A 27879-nucleotide genomic window follows, 5' to 3' on the forward strand; every position below is an offset into this window, starting at 1 on the left:
TGGACGGTACAAAAATACACGGTCAAGGCGATATACAAGTATAAGTGTGTATTGGCGTAGTAAATCATATTTTAGGATTACGCATCAGACTTCAGCTTCACTGGTGATATTAAGATAACTATTTCCGTAAAAGTCTTCAAGCATGTTGTAGGTTCGTGCCTGCTTTAATCAAGTTGAAAGAGCTGTTTTACCAGAATTTGTAGCAAAAAAAGAAGTAGGGCTGGCGATGCCATAAAATACCCGAGACCGGAGATATGTCACAGTGGCGTAGTCAGGGGCAATGTTCCCTCTAATTTTTTGTAGTATGTGTGCGCAGAAATTTTGGTGTGTGCGCACTTTTTTGGAAATGACTAATATTTGTGCAAAAAAAACAATGAAGAAATTTTGGCGCTTTAACCGGGTAATAAGTGGGCTTATTAAGCTTAATAAGTTTTTCTATAGATTGTAAATGCTTTAGTGAAGGCTATATGTTATCATACATGGAAAATAACAAATGAAATTGATTGTAAAAGATGGTTTTATTTGAATTCAAATAAAGAGTGAAAAAAGAACAAAAGAAAACGAAACAATTGGAGCAATGTTTTTCAAAAAGAAACGTTAGCTCTATCTCGTGTCAGGGGACAATATGCTATAAAGAGTCGAGGATCTATGTTTTACAGTATTTCTTTACTTTCATTGACCAACTTTCTCACGTCTATCCTTATTGCTGACCCATTCTTCATAAACCTTCATCTTGTCTATAACACATCCATCTCGCTGATAAGACTTGATCCTCATTATCATGTCCAAATGCCTTTCTCCCAGTCTGTTCCTTAGCTTGGTTTTGATGGAATTCATCAAACTAAACCCGCGCTCACATTCAACGCTGGATGCAAGAAAAGTCCCACCGATATCTACAAGCTTTGCCAATTCTCTAAACTGTTCATGCTGAAACATAAAGTTTATCAAATCAGCAAAAGTGCTAACAACTCCAGCCTTAATTTTTTCAGCTATTGCGTATTTAAAATCTGTGTATTGATCAATAATTATTTATACTTCGTTCTGGCAAAACAAACTCATATTTAGAACACAGAGCTTTAATTTCGGTGATAACAAAAGTATAGCAAGGGGATTTCAATGCAGCACAATCAAAAGCTACCCAGTCTTGTACCTCTCCTTCTGGGAATCTTTCTATCAGATGATCACATAAAAGCTTTATAAAATCCAGCAGTCCTTCAGAGTCAAAAGTGGCAATTTCTTCTTCCGATATTCTAGCTAACAAATTATCCACTCTTTCACCCCAAAATGTTGTGTCACCAAGATACTTCTGCCGTAGTTTATTTATTTTTGCATGTGCAAAATTCTGTGCATCAATCGGTGTCAATCCTTGTCTTTGGAAAATTTTACACAAAGCAGCTAGTTGCTCAAAAACCGCATTTAAAACTTCCAAAGCTATACGAACTCCATTACTTTTCAATTTTTTAAAACAATATTTAGAAATTGGGTCATTAGATTTCATCTCTTCAAAATATGCAATCAAGCTATCATAGTTTTTAATGATGGCCTGCAGAGCAAAGTGACGTGACAACCATCGAACTTCATTAAGTGGTTTAAAAGCAATCGCTTCGTTTTCACAAGCTGCAGCAATATTTTGAAATTTACAGCGGTTGATTGTAGAACGAGAAAACATGGAATAAATAGTTCGCATTAACGTTTCGATATCTTGCAATAGCTTCACTTCTTTCCATGTATCAGCTATGCCCAAATCTTCCCGATGTGCAACGCAGTGTTGTTGTACTAAATGTGGTATACGCTCTTTGAGCTTCGCCGCCACACCATTTCTTCTACCTAGCATTACTGCTGCACCATCGGATGTAAACATAACCATTTTATCCAGCTCCAGTCTATATTTTTTGTAAAACTCTTCAATTGCAGTGACAATAGATGGAGCATCACACGACTTTAGTTGTATGATTCCACCAAATCTAGTTTTATATTCAAAAGAGACTCTGTATTTAAAATATAAAATCAGACATTTGCTTACGGATATATCTGTACTTTCATCTACAGTTAGAGTGTGAAAATCGGCAGAAGCTATTTCTTCCATTATTTCCTGGCTAATAACCACATCAATAGATTCCAAAAATTCAAAAGCGTAATTTTTGCTTCGCCAACTTTCAGGTATTCGAACATACTTAGCCATGTGGTCGTTGATATCTTGTACAGAAAGTAAAGAACTGTTCATCTTTACTGCCAATAGAATGTTGTCAATAAGAATTACAATCTCTTCCTTACATGCACGCTTCCGATTACGTTCCTCTGGGGTTTCACTTAGCATTTTTAATATTCCATGGGCTGGTAATAAAGGATTCTTGTTTCTGAGCTTTTGTACACCATATAGGTGGGTCTTACTTTTTAAATGCCGTTTTAAAAAGTCAAGCTTCCATACATTATTGTACCACTTTTTGCCATTTGAAAATTCACCAGAAACCATGGCATCATGACAATAAAGACATGTAATAATGCCTTCATTTTCATCATATACAAATACATCACGTAAATATACACGTTGATCATCATGAGCCGTGGGAGTTGCCGTTATCACTGCTTCATCCAACCAATCTTTTTTGAACGAGTTAGCAGTCCTTTTACGTTTTGGTTCGGCTGACATACAGAGCAGAAAAGTTAGTCTTTACAGCTACAGGATAATACTTTATCAGTATGTTGAGCCATGAAACAAAAAGTAATATTCTGTGAAAATGATTCAGATATGACAGTTTTTTATTGGCTTCGTTGATCTAAGTATTCAATTGAATGAATAGAAAAACATCTCACAGGTTTTTTTAATCAAAGTTGACATTTTGCTTAAAGTAATGCAATGTGCAGAATACAGCACAATCGCATCAGTTCCCAAAAAGCATAAGCGAGGCTCAGAACTGTTTACTTAGCCTCTTTTAAACGTAAGCTGGTTTTTTCTAGCCTATTCTGTTGCAGGATTCACGGTAACTAACAGCCTAATAAAACTAACCTGGTTGAAAAATGGCTCAATGAGTAACGGACAAATTAACGGATTTCAATGTAGCCTACAACCTCAGGCTACTTAACAATACAATTAGTAGTAACAGTTCTGTTAGTAGGCTATCTCAAGCTTATTTCAACTACAGCATAAGTGGACAAACATGCAATAGATACAGCAGCTAGGTTATGGCAGCTATTGATTATGTTACTATAACGGCTCAGAACCATACGATGGCGACGTGCTCGTTAGGGCGACTGGAATAAATAGTTGTACAGGCACTTTATTTTTGATGACGCGGTTCTGTCTGAGTTTCTTTCAAAGTCTCGAAATGATTGTCCAAATACGTTTATTGCTGAGTTAAAAGTTGGTGAAATATGAGTCAAATAATGATGAAATAGTTGTCAAACACAAATCCGGTAAAATACAGTGCTATTACACAGGAGGGACCAATAATAACTATACAAAATAGGAAAAACAGAATTATATGATGTAAATTTCAACGACGCCTAATTAATAATGCTAAAACCCCTCCGATTGAATAGGATACAAATTTATACGTCCTACCTCCAAGCGACTCACGCCGAAAGAGATCCCGCCAATGCCAAAATGGTCAAGGTTCAATGACCCCATGATATCGTTGCCAGTTAAGTTACTATAACAGCGGTCAATGCCCATGATCATGGCCGCTACAGTTACTGCTGGTACCTTCTTCGCACATGATGCCATCTTAACTTTCAAAGAAATGCATCCTTTTAGCAAATCCAATAACAAACTTTCTCAACCTGCCAATCGAGAACATTGATAGATTACATCCAAATACGTCTGTGCGCAGTAAATCTATGCGTGTGCGCGGCCTCTGAAAGCTGTGTGCGCGTGCACACGCGCACACCTTAGAGGGAACACTGGTCAGGGGGGTGGTTTTGCGGGTCGAAACCCCCCCTTTTTGAAATGTAAAAAAATAAAATCATTTTACTGTATCATAGATAACAATTTTTCGTAGCTTGAAATGATTTTTAGACCTCAAGACTAATGAAAACACGCGTATTCCTGCATTCGATTGGACCCGCTAGCTGTTTCGATCTAACTTGCCAAATTAAAAATTTCTGACCTCGATCAGACAAAACATTACAGAAATACATTTGTGTCAGTGCGCAGTGAGACTCTTGAATCACGCAAAAATATGAACTGGTCACGGGCAGTTTCGCATGGACAAAAGACGTTTATTGGGCACGGGTTATCTTTGTTTTTAAATGGCGTAGTTTACTTGTGAAGATAGTTTTTATACTTTCGTTAGATTGATTGTACTATTATAATATTGCCCTTATCACTTATTGTTTTATCTGAGTTGTCTGATTCTGTTTATTTTGAGACAAGTTAAGCAAATGTACGACCTTTCACTAAACTTAATTAATCTATGATATTCTGGACTGACCTTAGATACTGGCGGGACACTAACATACTTCAATAGTGTTGGATTTTCATATATATGATAATACAAATTACGAGGAAGTGAATTTTACGATAATCACGAATATTTCACTGAAGAGACTCTTCTGCGATTCATTCTGTATGTATCCGGATGCAGAGATAAAATTTGTTGTCGATTGAATATACCGGACAGTCACTTAAAAATACTTAGGGTGTAGTTTTATTTGGCAATATTGATATTAATGTCGTTTCGAGACATTGTCAAAACTCAATATAGAAATGAAGTATTGTCAATTTTCCTGGTAGTCTATTTCATTTCGGAACGAAGTAGTTTCATGTTGTTTTCATTTGCACTTCACAGAATCACTAAACCTATTTAAAATGGCTGGAGCATTTAGTGACAGTAACGCTACCAGTACGGTGAATGGTAATCAGTCACTGATGGCCTCGGTGTCAGTGGACAACGGTGCTTTGACAGAACCTTTGACTGGGGAACCTAGGGTAGAAAGTTCTAACGTCGTGGGCAATGGAGGAAAGTCTAGAGAATCTGGCAACAGTGTTGCAGATAATGCAAACGTGGCGGCTGCCCGTGGGTCAACTGATGACTCTGGCCAAGTACTTCCTATGCAGCCGGAGCATACGAAGCCCAGAAAACGAAGCAGCAGAAGATCAAAAAAGAACAAGAAACTGTCATGGCATGAACAAAAGAAGGCCCGACAGAACTTTCGCCGTGTTCCTTTCCGAGACAACGAGGAACAAGCAAGCTCAAGTCAAGCGTAAGTGTATTTTAACTTCCACCGCATTATTACAAACTTATTTCGAAGTAATGTGAAATATTCCAAAGAAAACCATAGCGTCTCTTACACAAGAGCTTTCAGCTGTAGCGTAATGGGGCATTTAAATGTGCACCTCAGATATGTTGGAAAAATCAAAACACTCTATTTAGTAAAACTACAGTCGCCAGACGCTGATTTAGAGTGAGGTCCGTGGAGTATAAATTACAATGAATCTTCTCCAAGCCATCCAAAAACCACCTGGTATTGGCAGTAGGTTGAGGATACATTGTTGAATTGTTTTATTGAAAGTTTCAGATACCAATTACAATAAAACTTTACCTGGACAATGGACAAGATATGTTAAAGACACTCTAGTGATCTAGTCTATACAAGCCGTATATTTCCGAATATAAGCGAAGTTTAAAAACTTCAACTGCGGCTTATACGAGCATAACTCTGATCGAAGACATTATGTTACCTTAATTCCAACAACTACAATTTAAACCACGCTAAGATCAAAATAACCTCTGTCATCCATTAACTCTACTATTACATTTATCAGAAATAGGGAGAGTCCGGTTGACCAGGGTAATTCGTCCGAATTGGAGCAAATAATCAATGAAACTCCTGCAGCGCCTGAAGTTGCATCGCAACCTGTTGTCAGACAAAACATTTCTCGGCCACTGATTCAAGAAGTAATAGCTGTTCAAGAGTTGGACCAAGAGTTTGGAGGCGCATTCGGACAGGACGAAGATAACGATCAAGTAAGCGTTTTTTATATAAACAGCGACATGATTCAAACTTCAAGATCAGTTTCGAATCGAACTCACTAACAACAGGTTCTCTTATTCCAGAAAACCATTCGGAACTTTGAATGAACAATACAGTACAATAACGTAATTACATGATAACAATTTTTATATGTACCGATTTTGTGGTTTACCGATTACATGAATCTAACACACTACATAACCTCAGCATAAGATAAGATTTCATGATAGGAACAACTCAAACTTCATATTTACTAATGTATACTCTGTAACAAAACAAGAACGTATCATATGATTACATGATAAGTACAACTCAAATATCATATGTACTATCGTATGTCAATAAATAAATTAAATACATAAATATAAAACATAAATATCAAAACGCCAAATATAACTTTAAGTTTTTACCTCTTTGAACAACGCTTCTCTCTCACATTGAACTCCCACAGACATCGCATCGATTTGACGCGTTAGAAATTAATTAATGTAACCTCTGAATCTAAACCCTTATATATATCAGACGGTCTGAAATATATCATGAGAAGACTTATCTAGTATTCTTTCTAATGATAACTGTCATCATTTTGTATCAAAATTTTTGAATAGATGCGTAATCATATTTTAGTGTTATCTAAAAATTTATTGTATTCGAGCGAGTTTTGGCAGCTAAAACAAAACAAAAGCTAACCAGCAGTCCAGCACAGTTCGCAGATTATCTTGGAATTCCATTGGACGCGTTCGGGCCAACCCGATTTTAATGGCAAAATTCAGCGATATCAAAGTTCCTAGTAGATATCCAAAGTATTCCTATAATTACTTCAATTAACTATAGCTAGTGGTAATCCAAATGCATCTTTTGTACAAAGTCCCCAACACTAATTGAATTTCCATCGCATTCTTTCTTTCTTTCCATTCATTCTTCATTTATGTGTACATAACGAGACTTTCATAAAATTCTTCGGTTACAAAACCGATCTTGAAATGACCAAACTTCTGCGCGAAGATCTTGCGATGAAACTCATAATTATGTTTATACCAAAGATGGAAGCACTAACAACTAAGATGACCCGATTTTCATGTCGGTGCCGCTTAGTTGGTGATAAAGTGCACTGTAAAGTGCGGACACTGTATTAAAATATATATATTTAAATGGCGGAAAGATACCCGAATCCACGAATATGATGAACAATAATACAAATTGTTTGGCACCAATATCAAATTGTTCAGCCATTAATATTTCATGGGAAAGTTTTAAAATCAACGGCACATAACAGCATATCACGAATGAGCGTGTTAATTATTTCAATGGTGAGAGAATGATTCTAATTTCGATATTTTTCTTGTCGTATTTGAGGCAGCACAAATTAATAGCGGGAATTCCATCGTGTCAGTATTTATTCAAACAACAATCCAATGCGGATAAATAAAAATTGGTATTTGCGACAACCTATTACTCAAGTCAGACGTGCTTCAACGTACCATCCGATGCAACTTATAATTAGGGATTGGAAAAATCAGACATTTTTATCAAAGCAAACAATTCAAATATTTTTAACGAATACCAAATACCTAATATTTTTAATATATGGCACAACAGTCCAGAAGGCAGTGGTTGATACACGTTTTTGTTAACAGGGTTTCTGTTTTACGGATAATATCCCTGACATCAAGGAAATGGTATGTGAATGAATTAGGATAGTGTTTCATACAATTTGTCACAATCGCTGATTCTTTTTGTGAAGGCGATTTGACATATTGGTTGTAACATTAACCGAATCCATTCGCACTTCATTGCCTTAATGTCAGGAATATTATCCGTAAAACAGAAACCCGTCAAATAAGCTTATAAGCTAATCCTAGTAACAAAAAAAACAAAACTTCGAATGTAATTCAATTGAGAGTGTAACTTTTAATCAAATGAATCATAAACTTTATACGGAAACATGCAAAACAATAATCACAGGTGTATTTTCTATACTAGTGAAAAAAACCATCCAATAATTCATCACAGGTGCAACGTCGCGAGACAGTTTTATCTTCGCCTGTTGACGACGATAATCCGCGCAACAATAGGGTGGAATCTGGCTACCACATATATGGTCCGACTGAGCTTTCAAGAGATGAATATATTCGGATGAATGTTGAATGGGTAATTATTATACCAAAATTGCTATTTCTACATCTGTATTAGCGCTACTTTACAACAAGTGTCCAGATCTATACTTGACTGTTATATTTCTTTTTTTTTAAACGGCAAAGTTCCCAGTTGGTATAGATAACCCAATTGGTCAAACCCCGTATTTATTAGTAAGAACAAGCTATAAAAGGTAAAGCTTACCAATAAAAAATGTTTTTATTTTTCAGGACGATGATGGTATAGAGACGGTGACTATCGATCTGTTAAGGTAAACTGCATTTCTGCTTAGAAAATTTCTCGTTCATACTATATTGACCATATCATACAGGGCGAATATGCAAAAGCAAACTGACCAAAACAGTTAAATCCAACAAATTGGGTTTTAATGGGGTCCAGACATGTAATCAAAAGGTTTGTAAGGTCAAGTCTTGGTGGTGTATAAAAAACTAGGACATTTCATAACCTGATCAGACACCCAAGGTTCCTCCTTGATTATGAATAAATCTAAATGCATGTGGGCGATAATAAATAGTAACTATAACCAGATCGAGATGATAACTGCTCAATAAATTTGAAAAATTAATAATTAGTTTTTAACCTTCACTAACGATGATATTCTAACTAAGTATAGCTGTGACGTCGGGGAAAACGGACTCGAAGCGGACAAAATCTAAATTTTGACCACAGAGAAAACCATATTTTGACAACAAAAACTTTGTAATTGTCCTTCTTTCTCATTAAAAATTACGTCTGAAAAACAAAAATAGTTACTGCGAGATACGGCTGCGGCCTCACAACCACTAATAACGACACAACTTTTACTTCACAATACTGAATTGATTGCTAATGGTAATACCGTTTTTTAAAAGCGTTCGGATTCTTCCGAGACTTCGTTACGGGGAAAATGGATCCGCGGCACCGCCAATCACAAGACATATTCGCGAGGCAAACCAAAGGCCACTCGGGGTAAGTATTTCAAAATATTTCATGAATATATTTGTTGATAGTGAAATATATATAAATCTATGTGAGTAAGACGCCGGCAAGACTGAAAAAAGAGTTTTCCGCATAATAGATTTACCATGTATCTCATTGTGGTAAATACTGTAAATTAATTAGCACATTCAGACCTCGAGTCTCAATTTAGGCCACAAATAGGAATTTTCCGGTGATGTCGAAACCCCCTTCATCTTCTCAAAAGCACTCAAGATGGATTTCGTCACCGTCATAGTGACGAATTTCTACTCACTGACACTGAAATTTGAAAGAACTCCGTTATGTTAAAGAAAACTTATAGTCTATGACCCCACATTTACGAGTTTGACAATATATACTCTCTTTTCAGATTGGGATACAGCTCATCGTATCTAATTAGACAACATTTGAATTCTTCCAACTTCCAAGTCTGCCAATACAGAAGTTGCCTCGAACTTTTTATTATATATCCATTGCATTATAAACTATATCAAGACCCCAAAAAACGAAACCCATAGAATATGTTCCAAATTGCCTTGGGTCTGTTTTTATGAGTCATCCTGTATTACTAGGGATGGGCAAAATAAATATTTTCATCGAATCGAGTAATTAAAATTTTTTTTAACGAATGCGAATAGTTCTAAACTTTTAATATATAATGAGAGCCGTACTTCGGACTTTGAGGGTCGATACCTTGTGTTCATACACAGCAATGGTAAGATTTCAATATTTCCTCTGGATATATCCTTTGGCCAGTTTCAAAAGTATTAATTAATTCCCGCGCTTCGTGGACATCAAACTTTATTTTCTATTTAATACTTGAAAGTGGGCGTTACGCAAGACTCACGGCAAAGTTCGCAATTACCACGTCCTACGACATCTCTGTTTAAAATTTAAATAGTGATTAAATCGACAATGATGATTTTTTACAAAGCCATAATGATCTTTTACGTGAAAAAGCCTCGGATATATTTATATATTCCCTGTAATTAGAATAGCGAATGCCCTTGTGTGGTGTTTCTTAATTCACAAAGCAGGCAACAAAAAATTTTCAAATGGGAATTCCACAAATTTGGCGACTTCTCGATTTTGACAGCTGGTCTCTTCGCGTGGGAAAAATTTCGCGCTGTTCAAGTGTTTGAATCAACCATCGTGTAAGTTCGTGTCAAAGTGAATCGAAGGTCATCAAATATGCAAATAGCAAAGTTCCATTCGAATACTGTATTTTAATTTGCGCATATTTGCCCATCCCTAGCGATTATTTATTATTTAGCCACATACATGTTAGTATTTCATTATCATCAGCGCTATTAGAGGGAAAATCTTTGCGACAACTTTACAATGAATCCTAATTCATGAGATATTTATATTTGTCTGACGACTTTCCCTTTTCATCTGAAACTATTTTTCAGTATTTGTAGGACTCAAGTATTTGTAACACTGATTTGGCCTAGCAAATTTGCCATTCTTAAGACCAAAAACCAGTGGACCAAAGTTCGAAAACGACGGAATTCCAATGACAGTTCCATCAATCATGTTATTTCACTAATGTTTTACTTTTATGCATAAAATGTATTAGGGTTAAAAGTTTAATCAATACAACTAATTGATACGAGATTAAAAATTATGCTGATTGAAAAAAAAATTTTTGTTCGTTTGTGGACTTCATGGGACGGCGAAAGGCAGGATAATTATTTAAAAGCTGACTTTGTCAACGGGATTTGGAGAGGCTTTAATTTTGAACGCGACCCAAAGATCACCTCAAACTCGGCGGAAATACCAACATAATGCGGAGTCATGCCATGTTGATTTAGTTATACTGCGGTCGCCATAATCAATCGATATATCAAACTACTATAGTTACTATTTACTTGAAAAGGGCGGCATTGTTGTACCTGTTTTACACACTATACAAAGCAAATACAACCAACATGAACACGTCTCAGTCGACGGCGCCATACCGTCTGGCTGCCAGTTTAGAAAACCAATTTCAAAAAGGGGTGGGGGGGAGGGGAGCTGAAATTTGTAAGTGGACCGAAATTTGTAATAAGTTAGACCGTAACAGCTACGGGTTTCGGGTCTAAAAGCCATAGGCATATTTAAAGCTACGAATACGTGCTCTCTGTTATACAGAAAAATGCTTTTTTTACATTTCAAAAGGGGGATTTTAATTCTGATTCGTAAAAAAAGGGGGGGGGGGGATTTTACATTTTCGGGGATTTCGGCCCCTAACCCCTGGCTACGCCCCCGAAGAAGTAAACACAATTGGATATTTTGTAGAAATTCCCCGCCGAAAAAAAATAGTATTTATCCAGTTAGTGCTGAGAATGTAGATTGCGCTGGAAATTCAAATTTTCAAATCATTCCTAATGCTAACTGGATAATTACTAGTTTTAAAATGTGACGAGGGGGGGGGGGGGGGTCCCAAACCTCACATTTTTGTGGCGTTTTTTTTTTACAAAATCCAAAAATGTTATCCAACCAGTAAATGACTTTCCATAGTAAATCAGCTACGTTGCTAGGCAACCATAACACAAATTGACAGGCGTCAATTTGGTAAGCTATTTGTTATAAACCGGGCCGAAAGATCACCTCGTACTCGGTAAAAAATAACAACATAATCCTTCCTCCACGTGGTATCAGGTTTAAACATCGAACAAAGAAAATACTGAACAAACAACATGAACACGACGCCTTAGTCGATGGCGCCATGCCGTCTGGCTGTCAGTTTGGATTTTAAAAAATGGGGCTCCCGAAGTATGCGAACCAAAATGGCGGACATCGGAATGTAATATGTGTACTAGGTTAGGGTTAGGCCATAATTTTAGGTATAAATACTACGGGAGGCCCTTGGCTAGTCTTCGAACTGATAATAGGACTAAAATAAGGAAAAATGGAAAAAAATTATCGCCTAACCCTAACCTGTTACCCATGTTACGTTCCGATGACCGCCATCTTGGTTCGCATACTTCGGGAGCACCCAATTGTCTATAGTAGAAAGCCCCCGGCGAAAAAAAACACCTTCTCCGCCGATCAAAAGAAAATAAAAACTAGTAATTATCTTAGTTAGGGTTAGATCGCGCTAGAAATTCAAAATATTCAAATCATTCCTGATCCCAACTAACTGAAGTATGACTCATGCGGTAATTCAACACCCAACTGTACTCTCGTTGAATCATCAAAATGCCGGAAACGAAGTGCAAGTTTTCTGATGAGTTGAACGATTTTCATTATTTGAAGCAAAGACCAATGAATATTTGAACAGGATTTACAGCTAATTTTGATGCCCGTAATCTTCCCACATTGGTATGGAAAACGTTTAAACTATTACTAAGCCCCTGGAATCCGACCAAGGTTAGCTTGTACAATCCGCGGCGTCCCGGTGTTTTGCTCCAGAAATATGGTAAGCCTAATAACCATGACGCTACAAAGTCTGGGTGTCAATTTGATAAAATTGCTTTTAAAATGTGGGGGCGGCATATACAATACAATTGCGTTACATCGTTGTCCTAAAAACGCATTTGGGATAATCATATATGAAATATATAATGAGAATAATATAGGCAAAGATGAAATATGTTCTAATTTAAACCTCAATATTGGGAATTTTAATGAGGAATGAGGAGAATTTAGTCGGAATTCAATTTATTTGCGAACTGACAAGGTGTTTCAAAAATTCAGACTATCAAGATTACTATTTTTGGTGTCAAATTAACAACATGATTTTAGGGCAAAATAGATTCACTTGAATTATTGCCGCATTTCTGTTTGTATTATCTGTGGCCTCCTGCAATGATATCAAATTGGTGCAACAGAATGAATGTATAATTCCTGATGGAGCGAATGAATTATCAAGTCCATAAAGCTTTCAAATAACGAAATGACGTTAAAATTATCCTTCGAATATAAAGGAAAATATTTATTTCACGATGTGTCATACTGAAGAAAATATTTGTCTGCTAAATTTGAATGGACGATTTTTGAAATATACTTTAATTTCGTAATGTGATCGTGACAAAGAAACAATTATTCACGCAAACCTCACTACTCGCGCGGTGGAATATATTTGTATAATTTTAAAAAATAAAGTTCAAGTGCGAAATAGATTTTCTTCATTTTTATAGCAGTAAATAAAGAAAATTATGGGATAACGAGGAGGAGAGTTATTCAAATGGCATTTGGGACATTATATCCATACATACTACAACTAACCTGTACTCCATGGCAGCCCAATAGATTGAGATTATTCAAAAGGCGATTGGCTTCATAATGTATAGCATACAGACCAGATATTATGTCATAAAAAAATTCCAATTTAACGAGCAGATAATTATATATACCGGTACATCGAAATAAATAACAAATGTTATATGAACTCGGTAACAGAATAAATATTGGTTGCACATACCGGTATCCATGGCGCCGTAATGTCTGGACGACAGACAACTCGCCGGATAGCAGTAAATGCGATTAACCTTTCGAAGAAAGTTTACTCAATATGCGTAGTTACTAAACAAGCGATATCACAAAGTACAGCAATTGTAATCTGTAAGCGGGTTCCAATCTAAATTACTATACCGTACAATAGATACAAATACTAAAACAAAATTGTTATTGGTTTTAACAAAAGTCAATATATTACGGATTATCACTATTGTGTCCCACAGCCAACCATGTAAATAAATATTCAACAAATAACGTGCAAATATGGGCCATTCCAAGCAAAAGTTGAATTCCATCAATTTTTTAAAAAGTGTAGTGAAAGTAATTTATTTTTATTTTTGATATCAAAGGCTTTGGAATTTTATTGGACTGCATTCATTTCATCGAACAATTTAAAATTTCACCCAGGATTTTGATGGTTTATAAAAAATGGCCTGAAATGTAGAAATTTTAGTATAATTGACATATTTTGTGATGATTTCTGACACAAAGTGTTTGATTGTGTGGAACAGTTATTTCATATGAAATTGACGCACTGGATTTAAGTTAATAAAGTTTGAATGTTTGCGGTGCTGTAGGACATTTCTTCACCCATTTAACGATTTATTACCAGAATTTTAAGAGATGATAGAGGCCGCTATTCCGAAGTGGAAAAATGTCCTGTAGTGTCACGTCGTGTAGTGTCACATACAATATGCACATTATTTGCATGGATTTTCAGTGTTACATTGAGTAACTTGAGCAACACATAGAGGGGTAGTTCAGCTACTGCACCAGAAAATATTATGGTCTCCTACTGTACCATCGCAAAAATTTACAGCTCAACACAACGTATGTTAGTGCATGGTGGATTTGCCGTCCTGTAGTGTCACGCTATATTTCACTATATTTTTTTTATCTACTAAGTAAGGTTAGGTGTAACTTTTGGTGCAATTTTTTACATATGCAATAAAGCAACTGATTGGACAATGAAACAAAACATGTAGCTGAAAATGTGAAAATATATTGAATTTAACAACATGCAAAATTTCTGGAATTGTCCTGTAGTGTCACTTGGAATAGCCCATATAGAAAGAACTTACTTAAGTATAGTTATGTTTATTCCCGATGAAGCATAATTGCATACAGATCCGCAAGCACATATGCGTGAGATCATAGATAAAAAGTTAGTATCGCGAAATCCCAACTGATAGGCACGTGAAGAAGTACCGCGGTTTTTATGAATTTCGACAAAGGTAACAATATGTTCCCACGAATTATTAGGAATTTTACCAAGTCCAACCTGTTAATAAGACTTTCTTAAAATTCGAAACCACCAAAACTTGTTTTCGCGCTGCACATTATAAATTCAAATAACCGCAGTCGACCGTTGCTATTCAATGTCGTTTAACGACAGAGGAAACCTTTTTCTCGAAAAATAACAACAGTACAAAATACCATTTTTAACCTATACAATATTCTAACTTTAACTTTTTAATATACAACGGAGTATGATAAACATTCATTATATGAGATCGTGTAGCGCTAAGTTTTGTGTTTAGATATCAAACAATTTCCCCCAAACGCTCGCGTATGAAAATAGGGGGAAAAACACGCTGAGGTGATTAATATATTGGATTTGAATCAATCTAATGGGTAGTAGTGTATATATAGAGTGAGGCAAAAAAATGCCACATTTTAAATCAAATGTTTTTGCCCCACAATGTGCTGATATACGTACTAGTATTGAATAGTATTTATATGTTGAAAATAATAATTGATATAACTGATAACAAATATATCCAACGACGACATGATCCATAGTCACTTCCTCACTTAGTGGGAGTAATTCGAACATGGAGGCGGTTCCAAGCTCAGATAATAAATAAGTTGTGTTCCTGAGCTTTACTACGATAATCAACAAATTATTTCATCTCGAAAAAAAAACGAGATGATTTATTACGGACATAAATTTATACATTTCCCGCTTTGAATTATTTGGTATTGACCATCCCTGATGGAGTGTATCGAATGTTCAGCACGCACGATGTCTAGTTAAATTAAAATTTGTATTTATATAAAGTTAACCTAATTGGCAATGACTGACTATTCTTCTGGCATTTTTTCAACAGCGGTAATATTGGAATTCCTCTGATTGGATTAAAAATTAATCAAAAATCGCGACATTGTTCACGAAATGCTTGTCTCGCATTAGATGTTTCCGTCCACAATTCATTTATTTTCTGAGTTACTAAACCGTGCTGGCGTGGCGACTCGTTGCTGATGGTAGCATTTCAGCAATTCAATAATTTACAGCTCTTTGGCACCACCACGTAATTTCTGTACTTTGCCTCGATCATGGCACAGACCAGGCGAGCCTTAACGATGTGCAAAATGCAATCACGCGTCATTCACGACAACTCTAAATTTAAGATTGACGACAAAAATTACCTGATATTTTGAAAAACACCACACTATTGAAGAATATAAAGCCGAGGCCCTTCGATTGGGATGATATTTTCAGAGAAAGAAAATAAAATATCAGTGCGAGGCTTAGAAAAATAGCCCTAAAAGTAATTACGAACATGTAAACAACCATAACTAGAAAATTTACTCAGTGATAAACCGCGTCTGGGGAGGGCGCATGTAAAATACATATCGGTATATAATATATAAGGAACAGCGAATTCATGGGAGAAAAAGAGACTGCATGACAGTATTACGAACTTTTGAACAAGTTGTTTTAATGATCAACTATTCACCTTGCATAATCCTCGCATAATCTAGGTGAAAGATCAGAATTTACCTTTCTGATGATTTAGTAGTATTACATGGAACATCCATTATATTACATCCAAAGTTTGGATTTAATATAACAAGCTCCCTCCATACAAACAAAACAGTATCGATTTAGACTCTGAATTTCACAAATAGGTTTATCAAATACACGTTAAACAGTATTCTGACTCTATCGGTTAGGTACTCCCGTAGTATGTGTACCAGGTTAGCGTTAGGCCATAATTTTATTCCGATTTTTCTTATTTTAGTTCTATTACGAGTTCGGGGACTGTCTGTGTTAGATAAGTGAATACACCCCCTGCCATAGGCTTCTGTCCTTTTACTATAATCTATTGGATAAAAATGCACATAAAATAAACCATTTTGATATTGTACGAGGAACACAATTTGATTCGTGAATTATGTTAGGGCTGAACTAAAATAGTTTAGCAGAGTTCGAATTAGACAAGTAGTCATACTTGATGCGTAAATGAATTCAACAGGTCTCTGCTAAGCCAATATTTTATCAGCCGATGCTATCAATTTCGCCAACTCAAAACTTTTACACTGCCTGGCACTGAGTTAAAGATTAACTTGTAACGACTCGTTATATGTACGATGCAACTTGTCTAGTAACAAGCCATACAACGCATTTTTATTTAGGGCGTAGACGCTTCAGTTAGATACTTCAGGCAAGGGTAACATAAGGAAGCAACCAAGTAAGAATATGGAAAAGTGATACTATCAATACTCGTTTTGGCGCATAATTCATAGCACTAGCAAATAAATATCCTTGCGCGGTTATTGACAAATGAAATTTTATTTTTACAAACATCGCGAATATTCGCGACGCCATAAAATTTAAAGCAGGTTATAGGTGCTAGCGATCGGTTGAATATTGTGTTGACAGTACAGTGAACCCATGATAACCGACGAACGAACTGGTTTATCAGATAAAGAGATGATTTGTCAGTCCACTACAAATTTCTCTGATACAGTAATATAAATTAACTCGTGAAATATCCTAACCGAATACACGTACGGATTTTACCAGTTATTTCAATTAAACTAGTTAGTTGCCTTGTGATTGACGACGCAGTCGAAGATAAAAAAAAAAGCGTTACAGACTTACAGTGAATAATTTTCATAATGGAGAAAGATGGCCCGCCGGAGTCGGGAGATGATGACAATGAGAGGCAACCGCATCAACAACAAGAACAAGAAGGGGAAGAGCACGCGCAAGCCCAGCAGGGAGGGGCGGAAGGACTTGCACAAAATCAACCAATAGCGTCCCAGGCAAATAACCCAAATCAGCAAACCAGCAGTGCAGCTTCCCAAGAAGAAGTTGTCCTAAGTAAAAGCGTTACATACAACTTTTACTATGCGCCAGTTTATACCGGGACAGTAAAGGGGGACGTGATGACGTAAGTGTTGCTTTGATCTACAATATTGTTAAACGTAACCAACATGAAATTATGTTTTTGAAATAGCATCGCTTTAAACATATATGTGTGAATAAGTTATACCCGAACCACGAATTGTCTCATTATGCGACAAATCATTACTTCACGTGTTAATATGCAAACTGACAATGCAGAAAAGACGGTATGAAGCAATCATAATAAGCCAAAATGGAATGATTACTGATAGAAAATGTTGCAAGCGAAGATCGCTAATATTATGAACGTGAAAAAACAACATCACACTGCCATTATAAAGGAAACTCTAATTTTGATATTTGGTATTTAATCTACTTTTAGATCAAAGCATGAAATAAAAGATTCAAAGTTTCGTAATATTGAAGGTAAGTTGTGAAAATGCTGAAATGTCAACGAAATTCTTACATAATACCGAAGCTTCAGTAACAGGAGATAAATTATGATACATGCCGTTTTTTATAGTCTGGTATCAATTGTTTAAAGAATTTTTCGGCTTTGCGCAAGGCACTGGGTAAGGCATTGATTTCTTCTGTGAGAAATTTACCAGAAGCTTACATTTTGCACTTGCCAGTGTTACCAACATACAAGTAAACCTCCAGTAATATTGATATTCTTGTGTTTATGTGTGTTTTTCATGACTTATTATTCACAATTAGATTGTTGTAGTTTTTGACTTGTGTGCATGGAGGAGTATTAGCGCAGTATTAAAACATCCTATTTGTTATGCCTTTGTTTCCAATCTCCCGACAGCTTTGTTTGTGCTGTTTAGTTTATGTATTTTGTTATAGATCAAAATACAATTGTGTTCATATTGTGATAAATTTTGAAGGTGCTTCACAAACACCGATGCCAACGCCACCAATCCGATTTCCAGCTCTGGGGGCAGCTGCTCAGCAAATGGCTTTACCATGGCCAGGTCAACAGTCTCCAATGCAAAGTGAGCAAATCAGAAATAAATTTTAAGTTTTTAAGTGCAAAGTTTTCTAATACTGTGAATCGTTCAAAAGTAAAATATATTGAGAACTAGAGAATAAAACAATTCAGAACTAATGGAATTACACTAGAACCATCTACCAACGGGGCTTTTGTTCCAATGATGTTTTGGACAAGCTGCATATATATTTTCTTATTGAAATGTCTCTACAAAATCTATGTCTATAATTGGATGTATTTGATCTTTCAGGATTTGGAATGCCAATGTTGCCTGCATCACGTGTACCAGCAGCCCTGGAGTGGCCAGGGGATCCGGGAGCGACGAATGAACAAAGTGAGAAAACCTACAAATAATGCCACTTATCAATGATAATCACAAAATAGTTCTATTTTTGGTCTTCCTCTCTGATGTTACATTGTGAAACAAGAGGCCAACATTTGGCAATGTTCTTTTATGGCAGGAGTCGGCGACCTTTTGTCGCTTGCGGGCCAAAATTAAGGGTTGCAAGTCATTGGCGGGTCGCACATATTTTCAGAAAGTTGAAAACCAAACGGATCACATTTTTTATAATAAAACTCAAGCAGTGATACATTTCTCGAATTGAATATAGATATATTTCCTCGCTGCATTGCATCTCAAAAAATTCCATTCGAATATTACCGGCGCCATTGAACCCTTTGCACTTAGCATCAACTTTTCTGAGTTTTGTTGCCATTAGTCTAATTATAATTGAATTATAGCTTATAGGCTCCTTAAACAAGTAATTGTGAATTTTATACTTGATAGATTATAATATAATTTAGTCTACCCGTTTCTCACTATAAATTCTGTGACGTAAAGAATATAATCATGAAAATAGTTGTTTTATTACTAATACTATGATTCAGCGAAGCGCCGGATGCGACCAGTGGGCCAGAGGTTGTCGACCCCTGTTGTATGGGGACCCTTAGTTTCCCATTAATTGTGGATTTAATTTCAATAGAGCAGAGTAATAGAGCCCTAAGTGTGGTGATACCGGCAATACCAGTTTTGATGAATACTTTGATATCAAAGAATTACTACGGTATATGCACTATGTAATTATTATGACATTTGAATTAATTGGGAAACAGACAGAACATACATGGAAATCTGTAAGTGAGGTATACTGGATGCCCATTATCAAATAACTATATTTATTAAATTCCAGCTCACCAGCCAAGAGAGGAACTAAGTGAGGAACAACCAACAAATATTCCTATTGCTTTGCCAGCTCCACCTCTGCCAGCTGAAACTCAACAAACAGGAGATATCGACAATGGATCAAATCAAGCAGGTATTCACAATTCAATTCAAAAATTAGTTGAGACAGTCTGGCAGACAAGAAAACATAACTGAAACAATCTATACACAAAATTATGCCCTTCCACTCAGATTGTAATAATTTCTAGGATATTTACAATCAGACAAATAATGACCTAATTGAGAAATATAGTAACAAGACTTGAAAAGTGTGACAAAGCTTGAGACTAAGACATAGCACCAGTATTTACACTTTCACATTTACATGTCTGCCAGGTTCTTCAGCAAATGAACCAGTACAAGCATCAGCTTTGTCATCAATGACCGAATCTCGGGATCAAGTAGCAGAAGATAGAAACATTACACGACAGAGTTCAGGTGAGATAGACCGAGCTGTGTTTTGATCACTGATATGTAGAGCTGATATGGCTACAAAAAATACCTCAGTAATAATGACCGATATGCTAGCAGGCAACAAATTATTTTCCAAACAAAATGCCATATACATCTGCCTTGCTATAAGCCTTGTACAAACACCAAAAATTATATCACTGATTTGAAAATACTTTCATGCCCTGACTCTGAACAAGGCTCTAAACACATAATAACTTAATCAGAACCTAGGTGAAGTGGTGGGAATAACTTTTGATCTTTGACCTGCAATGTCTTCTTAGTTAATTCTGCCAAATGCGTTGGCCACACCTAAGCCATTGTAGCTGGCTTACCAAGAAATGCTATGTGGAACTTATTTCGATCTATATTACTAATATTTTTGGCGCTCATGAAGTATATGTACCAAGATGGCGAGCACCTGAATGTGTTTTTTGTACCAGGTTAGGGTTAGGCCAGAATTTCAGGTACAAATACTACAAGAGTCATTTGGCTAGTCCCCGAACTCGTAATAGAACTAAAATAAGGAAAATTGTAATAAAATTACAGCCTAACCCTAACCAGATATACATACTATGCTCCGGTGACCGCCATCTTGGTACGCATACTTCAGGAGTACTGAGTTCTGTAACTCAGTCCATATTTATTCCCAACAAAGCTCTAGACAAGTATCCAGTAGTAGTTCTACATAAAACTATGAATGAAAGGACAGAGGCTAGCATAATTACTTACATACAATACTACGTTTTTGAAATTAGATTTGTAGTGAAAATAGCTTGTCACAGAAATATTGACAAAGTCAAGAATCGACATACATAGTTTTCAAATTTGACATAGTTTTCAAATTTGCTCAATTCACACCCAAGTATGAAAAATTTGCAAAACTGTTACAGAACCCTATCAAGCTTCAACAAGAAGAAAGACAACACAAGTTCAAACTGGAAGACCACAAACATCAACAGAACATATTTCAATCTCACCCAGAAGGATTGAGGCAACACCAGAAGACATTGGTGAGCATAATCTACAGTCAGGATAGGATTTACATATTTATCTCAGTAGGAGAGCAAAACCGATAAGACAGCTTAATCATATGGCGAACCACGGCCTCTCGTCTGGTTACCAGTTCTTGTTTTTTATCCGGAAGCATGGATTTGGTGGCGGAGGAAGCGGTATCCAACCAGCAGTTACATGAACCATCCTACAGTGACGAGGAGTCCAGCAATCCTCCAGTTTATTATCATGTGTAATCTATGACCTATAATATCTCAGGCACTATGGAAAAAATAAGTTCACTCATGCTTAGGAAGTAACTGAGCAGGAATCTGTAATTTTTACCCTGCCAAAATCTTTAAAAAGTACAAACTCTTCAACAATAAATTATTGTGAAAAAAGATAAAATATACTGTAATTTTACAGTAACCATTCCTAACTTCTTAATTATCTCTTTCAGAGCATCGTGACATTCATTCTTCAGAACCATATCAGCTATCAACAAGAAGAAAGACAAGAAGAGCAGTCAGTGTCGGCACACCACAAGACAGAGAAACTGGAAGTTCAGTAACTCCAGGGAGGCTCAAGACAACATTTGAAAGCATTGGTTAGTATAACAAATATAAATTCGAATGAGCGCAGGACAAAGTTGGTGTGACATAAAAAGCGACACAGTGAATTTTGTATGCAATGCTGCAATTTCAAAGATGAATTTAAGCATTTTTGGAAGAATGAATTTGCTTCAACGGGGTTATTTTCAGAGTTTGTATCTGTAAACCCTTGAAGCATTAAAGTCATGCGCAAGCAACACAATCTATTACACATTGACAGAGAGTTGAGAATGACTCAATTGTTATTTAAGATATTATATCACACTAATTGTCAAAATAGCAGAATCTCCCTTATATGAGAAACCTATAAACTACTTTTTCTTAACCAAGTTACACCATAACAAATTTGTACTTCAAAAACAGGGCCAAATGAGCCAAGGCCAAGACGAGCTGGAAGTACAGGGAGCACTCAGAACCAATCTGTCTCGAATCGTGCATTCAGTCAAGCAAGTGATGAAGAAACAACTCCAAAAAGTATTGGTGAGTAAGAAGGCTATGATTTAGGATAGCATTGTTTTCATGGAAGAGAAAAGTCAATCAAGTGGATTCATCACAACTTTCCATAGGGTCACCAGTCCACGTCAGGTGTAAGTCTATTTCATGACTTTTCAAACTTTAAGGTCGCGACCCGGTCGCGTATTCTCTCCAAATCGCGAGATTCATATTTTGCACTAGTTTTAATACTGTAATTGTGCTTCGAATCCAACAACTAAAAAAAGTATAATAGATATACAGTAGTAGGCTTTGTGTGAAATTGGTGTACTCTTTGCGAACCCTAAAATCTGTTGTGTGCCTCCCTGCGAAGTAGCGACCCTCAGTTTCGGAGACCCTGGTCTGTTTAATGATTCTAGTTTCATAGAGAAAGATGGTGATTTACCTTGTGATCGAGGGGAACCCAGCTTTACTCTTACATATAATAAATTTCTGACAAGAATTTGACCACAGACTCCACTATGGTATTAACAGTGCCATGGCAAACGAGTTCTTATGATACATCACCATAGAGTCTAAAGCGGTAGAAGCAGTAGATTCAACTGTATTAGCTTCACAGATGTCACATCTTGAGTTCAATGCCCCTAAATCCGCCCACTCCCTCTTCATTCATAATCGTACCAACTACCAACTATAGAGATGTTGGTCCTTGCAAAATACTAGTAGCCTAAATTTTTTCATATCCGCGGCTGATTGCACACGACCATGTTTAGAGCAAAATGTGTGAATAACTACGTAATGAACGTGATGGTATATTGAGATTCGAAATGACTAATCGAAATTTCAACTAAAAAAATATATTTTCTCTGCTGAGTTTTGCTCTCTAACAAATATTCTGCTCCAAAGGAGTACATTCAATATTTTCAATATTCAAAATTTTATTTAAACCAGGGGTCCCCAAAATTGGGGTAAATGTGATGTACATGTAACCCCAGACTCCAGAGGTACATTTTGACTTTTTAAGGGTCAAATTTCATCCCAGTAAAAGATTTACCTTTAACTACAGAAACTACCAATTCTGCTTCCACAGTCACATGTGACAAATTTCGTCCAATCACAGCATGCGATAAAAACTGCTGATATAGGATGTATCAGAGCAAGCTGAGTTTAATAGTCAAAAATATGAGAGAATTTTGGTGGTACACAAGAGAATTTGGGAACCCTGATTTAAACGATTAAAACAAAACTTCTAGGCACATCGTCGAAAGATAATGAAGATGTGATGCTCAGCGATGAAGACAGTTTTGATGATACTACTTACAGTTTTGCGGATTTGGGAAGTGAAGAAGATTTAGATCATAATGAAGGTATATAATTTTTACTAATTACTGAAGCAGGGGAATAGTCGTTAGTTATGGGTCGGAAGCCCCTTTTTGAAATAGAAAAAAGAATATATCTCGTTGTATTTTTCAATTGAAATTCAAGTGGCATGTTCAATTTGAATATACTATTACTAGTTATCTGAAAACTGTAAACAAAAAATTCATATGTAAATTTTTGCAGTATAACTGAGCCTACAAACCAAGAAATATCTGAACTCCCAATTCCAGTTGCAAGTCATAAAATACTGAAAAAAGAAGGGATAAATAATATTATGGGAATCTTGAGATGGCCCACATACACCCAAAAAATATTTCAATGCAAGATTTTTTGGGCATGACTCAGTGATCTAGTATAAGGCAGTAAACTTGGTATAAGTGCTGTGTATCCAAAGATATAAAACAAATTTAAAACAGTTACACAAGACAAGGCCTACTTATGCCAATGTTCGTAGCTTGGAACGTTCTTCAGACTCTCAAGACTCTTGAAACCCATGTGAGCTGTCACAGTCAGAACCCCCCTTTATAAATTCCTGGATGCGCCCCTGGGGTAAAATTTAGAAGGACGACTCATCTGATAAGAAGGCCTATCACACAATTAGGCCACTCAGCTTCCCTTCCCTTCAATCTAAATGTATGGAAAAGTATTATTTTACCTGTTTACTGAGCAAAATCTGGAATGATTACTCATTAACTAACAACATTTTTAGATTTGGCAACCATTGAAGTAGAGCCCTTCACAAGCGGTAGCATACCAGAAGACACGATGTTAACTGGAACACTGACCGGTGAACAAAATATTCGAGATTCAGGTAATTCAAGGATAAGGTATCACTTTTATCCCATGGGAGAGGAAAGTCAATACGACGGTTTAATCATCAGCATCTCGTCCGGATACCAGTTTATGCCGGGTAGGGAATTATCGTAGGTAATCAGGTATTTGTTTTAGATGTTCGTACTTGATGTAACTGACCAGTGGTTACACCCAATAGTGGTGGAAATCCAACAATCCTCTCAGAATCCTCACCGAAATATTCCCCATAGGACTCGAACTTGCTCAGGGTAATCAGAGATGTGATGAAAAGCGATGGGCCACCCTAACTTAACTCATAAATGACCCTAAAAACGCTCCATGCCTCTTCTAGGCATGAGTCACATTTTTCTATAAATTCCAAAAACTCATCAAAATCTTCAATTGCAACCGACATAAAAAAGCTTCTGAGATGATTGCTCTTGATGTGACAATTCCTCAAATTTTATTGATGTGTCGTCCGCAGATGAAACAAATGGTCAAAAATTTTTTTTTAATAATTAAATATGGACAATAAAGTTGACCATAAAGGGTTGACCTCAGTAAAAATAAATAGCAAGTTTGAAATTCATGTTATACTCAGTTATATACAGTATCTTCTTTAAAACAAACAAATGATTTTGAGAATGGTGAAATGAGTGAAAAATAGGATTCTACAGTGTCAAAATTTGGTAATTTGGCTGGTCTTATCGCAGTCAACTGTCATCGAATATTCACCGTTGCATAGATAGACAAGGAAGCATAAGTACGGTACATTGTTGAACAAATACAAAATTCCTAATTTTTCAGTGCCTTCAAGACAAGTTGGAGGAGAGCATGAAAGTGAAGGAGAGGCCTCTGGATATCAAAGGTTTGGAAGCGAAGCTTCGAAAACTTCAGGTGACATTTTGTTCTTCGAAAAAGGAAATGATTCAACTTTATTTACGCACCATGTTAATTGAGAAGGATTGATAATTGTTATGAGATTGAGGAATAAGCAGGAGATTTCCACTCTTGAAACTTTAAAAATGTATCAAAGCAGCCTCTGAAATGGAAGCTACTATTTTTCAAAAGATTGGTTCCACATAGCTCATGCATTTGCATTGTGAAGCCAATAAAGTCATGTGTTACTTGGTAAACACAATCCAGCTCATTATGATGTATTTCATATGCATGTTGAATCAGTTCTAATTAGAAGGAGGAATATTTTTTCTGGTTTTCTAGGAAGCAGTGATGAGGAAAATGACTCAAAATCTCAAAGAAGAAGGCAACGAAGCCACAAAAAGCGAACTTCTCCTCATAGAAGACGAGCAGCGTATTTCAGAGGTGTTTATTGTTGTTTTTTTGATAAATGTATTAGTGGCTGCTTATATAGGGCCCTATTCAGAGAGCAAGGCGTCACATGAAAAATTCTCTCTGGGCTCTGTGAAAGTAACCTCAGCAAGCTACTTCGGCTTTACAAAACCTATTTTTAATTATTATAAAATGCTTTTATCAGCTGCCCTGAGCCAAACTGAAACTGCAGCTACTTGTAACACGGAATCACAGACAAATGTCTTGCTGAAACGGGAACGAACAATTCAAACAGAAGAAGAACGAACATATGAGATGGAAGTGCAAACTGAGAAGCCGGAACGAAGAAACAGACGCTGCCAAGCTGATTTCACAACTGACATTGACACCCAAACTTCACCGGATGAACCAAGCATTCTCCCTCAACCAGATAGAAAAATAGTCCAAGACTTTTCTCAAATGGCCGAGCCAGATGTTATTGAAAATGAGATCCAAACAGAGGAGAAACAATTATCGCACGCCCCAACCCAAACCACCATTAAAACTTTTGCTGAAAATGAATTCCAAACCGATCCAAAAGAAATAGCAGAAGATGGAACACAAACAGACAAAACAGAAGATATTTCATCACTGATTTTTCCAGCTGATCTGATAGCAGAATATAAAAAAGAAGGTAATGATTACCAACATTTTAAACAAATTATTGAACACATCAATTGAATTCGAGATCAAACTGAAAAACTGTAATAATACCATAAGATTGACCAAATTGTCAAATCCATGCTTATCAAAACAAATAACTGGCTTACTGACCCCATACCCAACATGGACTGGTAACCGATCGAGAAGCCGGTTTTCTTCTCCCCTGGATAAATATGTAGATCCTATTCCAAATCAAGAAACCCAGATTGGAAAGATTCCATCCTTCCCAGAAATAGAAGCTTTTTTACCTGTCAGTGGCTGCCTGTACAGAGCCCCGTTTAAAAGGAGGAAGCCAAATAAATTACCGATTAAACATAATTTCCATAAAATTGCATTTAGTGTTTATATGAGATCAAATATTGATTCACTATTTTATCTTATCGTTTCAGAATCCCTCATTTCGGAAGATTTTCGGAGAGAATACAAGGATATGCTTGATCTGGTCGAAAACTCATGGCAGCGTATAGTCAACCGATCGGTTGTTACTGTCTGTGAACAACTTCTCCCTAATGTTGAAAACACAGAAGCAATGTGTGTTAAAAGTTTCCAAGATTTGGCAAAGCTTAACTTATCAAAAAATGATTTATCTACATTAATATCCTGTATCCCAAAACTTGGGAAGATGCAAAATTTGGGTAATAAGTTGAAGGAAAATGGCCAGAGCTTACATGCCATTGTTTCATTTTACACCATAGCAAAAATTTACGAACTCAACATCGATAGGCCTATCTCAGTTGAGAGTATAAGTGGGTGTGTTTTTAAAATAAAAATTGTTGTGAGATCAATTAGAACTGGATTATCAGAAAAAATGAGAAAAATCATTAAAAACACTGTGATACCACTCATGCAGGAGATGGTGAGTTATCTTCAATCAATTAAGGCTTCGAGTCATAAAGTTAGAGTAGAAAATGAGGCTTGGTGCTTATGTCACATCGACCGTTGTTACTCTTACTGCAATGAATATCATGAATATGCGAACCTAAACCAACTTGTGGTCAAACTCAAGAACAGAGTTTAAAGAAGAAGCGCAAATGTATCGAATTTATGGACATTGTCTTAATCATGCGGGAATCGCTCACAAGAGAATGGGAAATATAGAGAAAACTGTTGAATTGTATAAAATGGCGTTGGAAGCAAAGATGAAAGCTGAAGATTATCGGAGTGATAAAGAAAAGAATGAATCTATTGAAATCACCAGAAACAATTTGAAAAAAAATGAAGCTTTGTTGCGCAAATGAGTGAGACTGCCTTATAACATATCTTCCATATTCTTCAACCAGGGTTGTCCAAAACGAATCGAATATTCGAAAACATTCGAATATCAAACTATTCGAATACCTTTTTGGCT

At 36.3% G+C, this 27879-nt stretch overlaps 3 protein-coding genes across 3 annotated transcripts; 2 read left to right on the forward strand and 1 right to left on the reverse strand.

The window, feature by feature from the left end:
- Positions 1–672: 672 nt before the first annotated feature.
- LOC144411853 (zinc finger protein 862-like) lies at positions 673–2650 on the reverse strand. Its single transcript, XM_078109477.1, has 2 exons — positions 1151–2650; positions 673–927 (listed from the first exon to the last, which is right to left on the reverse strand). Exons 1-2 carry the CDS (start codon positions 2648–2650, stop codon positions 673–675), a joined length of 1755 nt encoding a protein of 584 aa, XP_077965603.1.
- Positions 2651–4791: 2141 nt separating this feature from the next.
- On the forward strand, positions 4792–10720 carry LOC120334010 (uncharacterized). The gene is made up of 6 exons (XM_039401450.2): positions 4792–5202; positions 5765–5966; positions 7987–8124; positions 8340–8380; positions 8982–9078; positions 9458–10720. Exons 1-6 carry the CDS (start codon positions 4808–4810, stop codon positions 9485–9487), a joined length of 903 nt encoding a protein of 300 aa, XP_039257384.2. The 5' UTR covers positions 4792–4807; the 3' UTR covers positions 9488–10720.
- A 6701-nt stretch (positions 10721–17421) lies between these two features.
- On the forward strand, positions 17422–27549 carry LOC120334151 (uncharacterized). Its single transcript, XM_078109478.1, has 15 exons — positions 17422–17711; positions 18048–18091; positions 18556–18663; positions 18910–18993; positions 19850–19975; positions 20218–20319; positions 21225–21344; positions 21785–21931; positions 22299–22415; positions 23621–23734; positions 24457–24558; positions 25347–25436; positions 25761–25862; positions 26035–26502; positions 26921–27549. Exons 1-15 carry the CDS (start codon positions 17437–17439, stop codon positions 27547–27549), a joined length of 2628 nt encoding a protein of 875 aa, XP_077965604.1. The 5' UTR covers positions 17422–17436.
- Positions 27550–27879: the final 330 nt, after the last annotated feature.

This window comes from Styela clava, chromosome 15 (assembly GCF_964204865.1).
Source record: "Styela clava chromosome 15, kaStyClav1.hap1.2, whole genome shotgun sequence".
NCBI classification, from domain to species: domain Eukaryota; kingdom Metazoa; phylum Chordata; class Ascidiacea; order Stolidobranchia; family Styelidae; genus Styela; species Styela clava.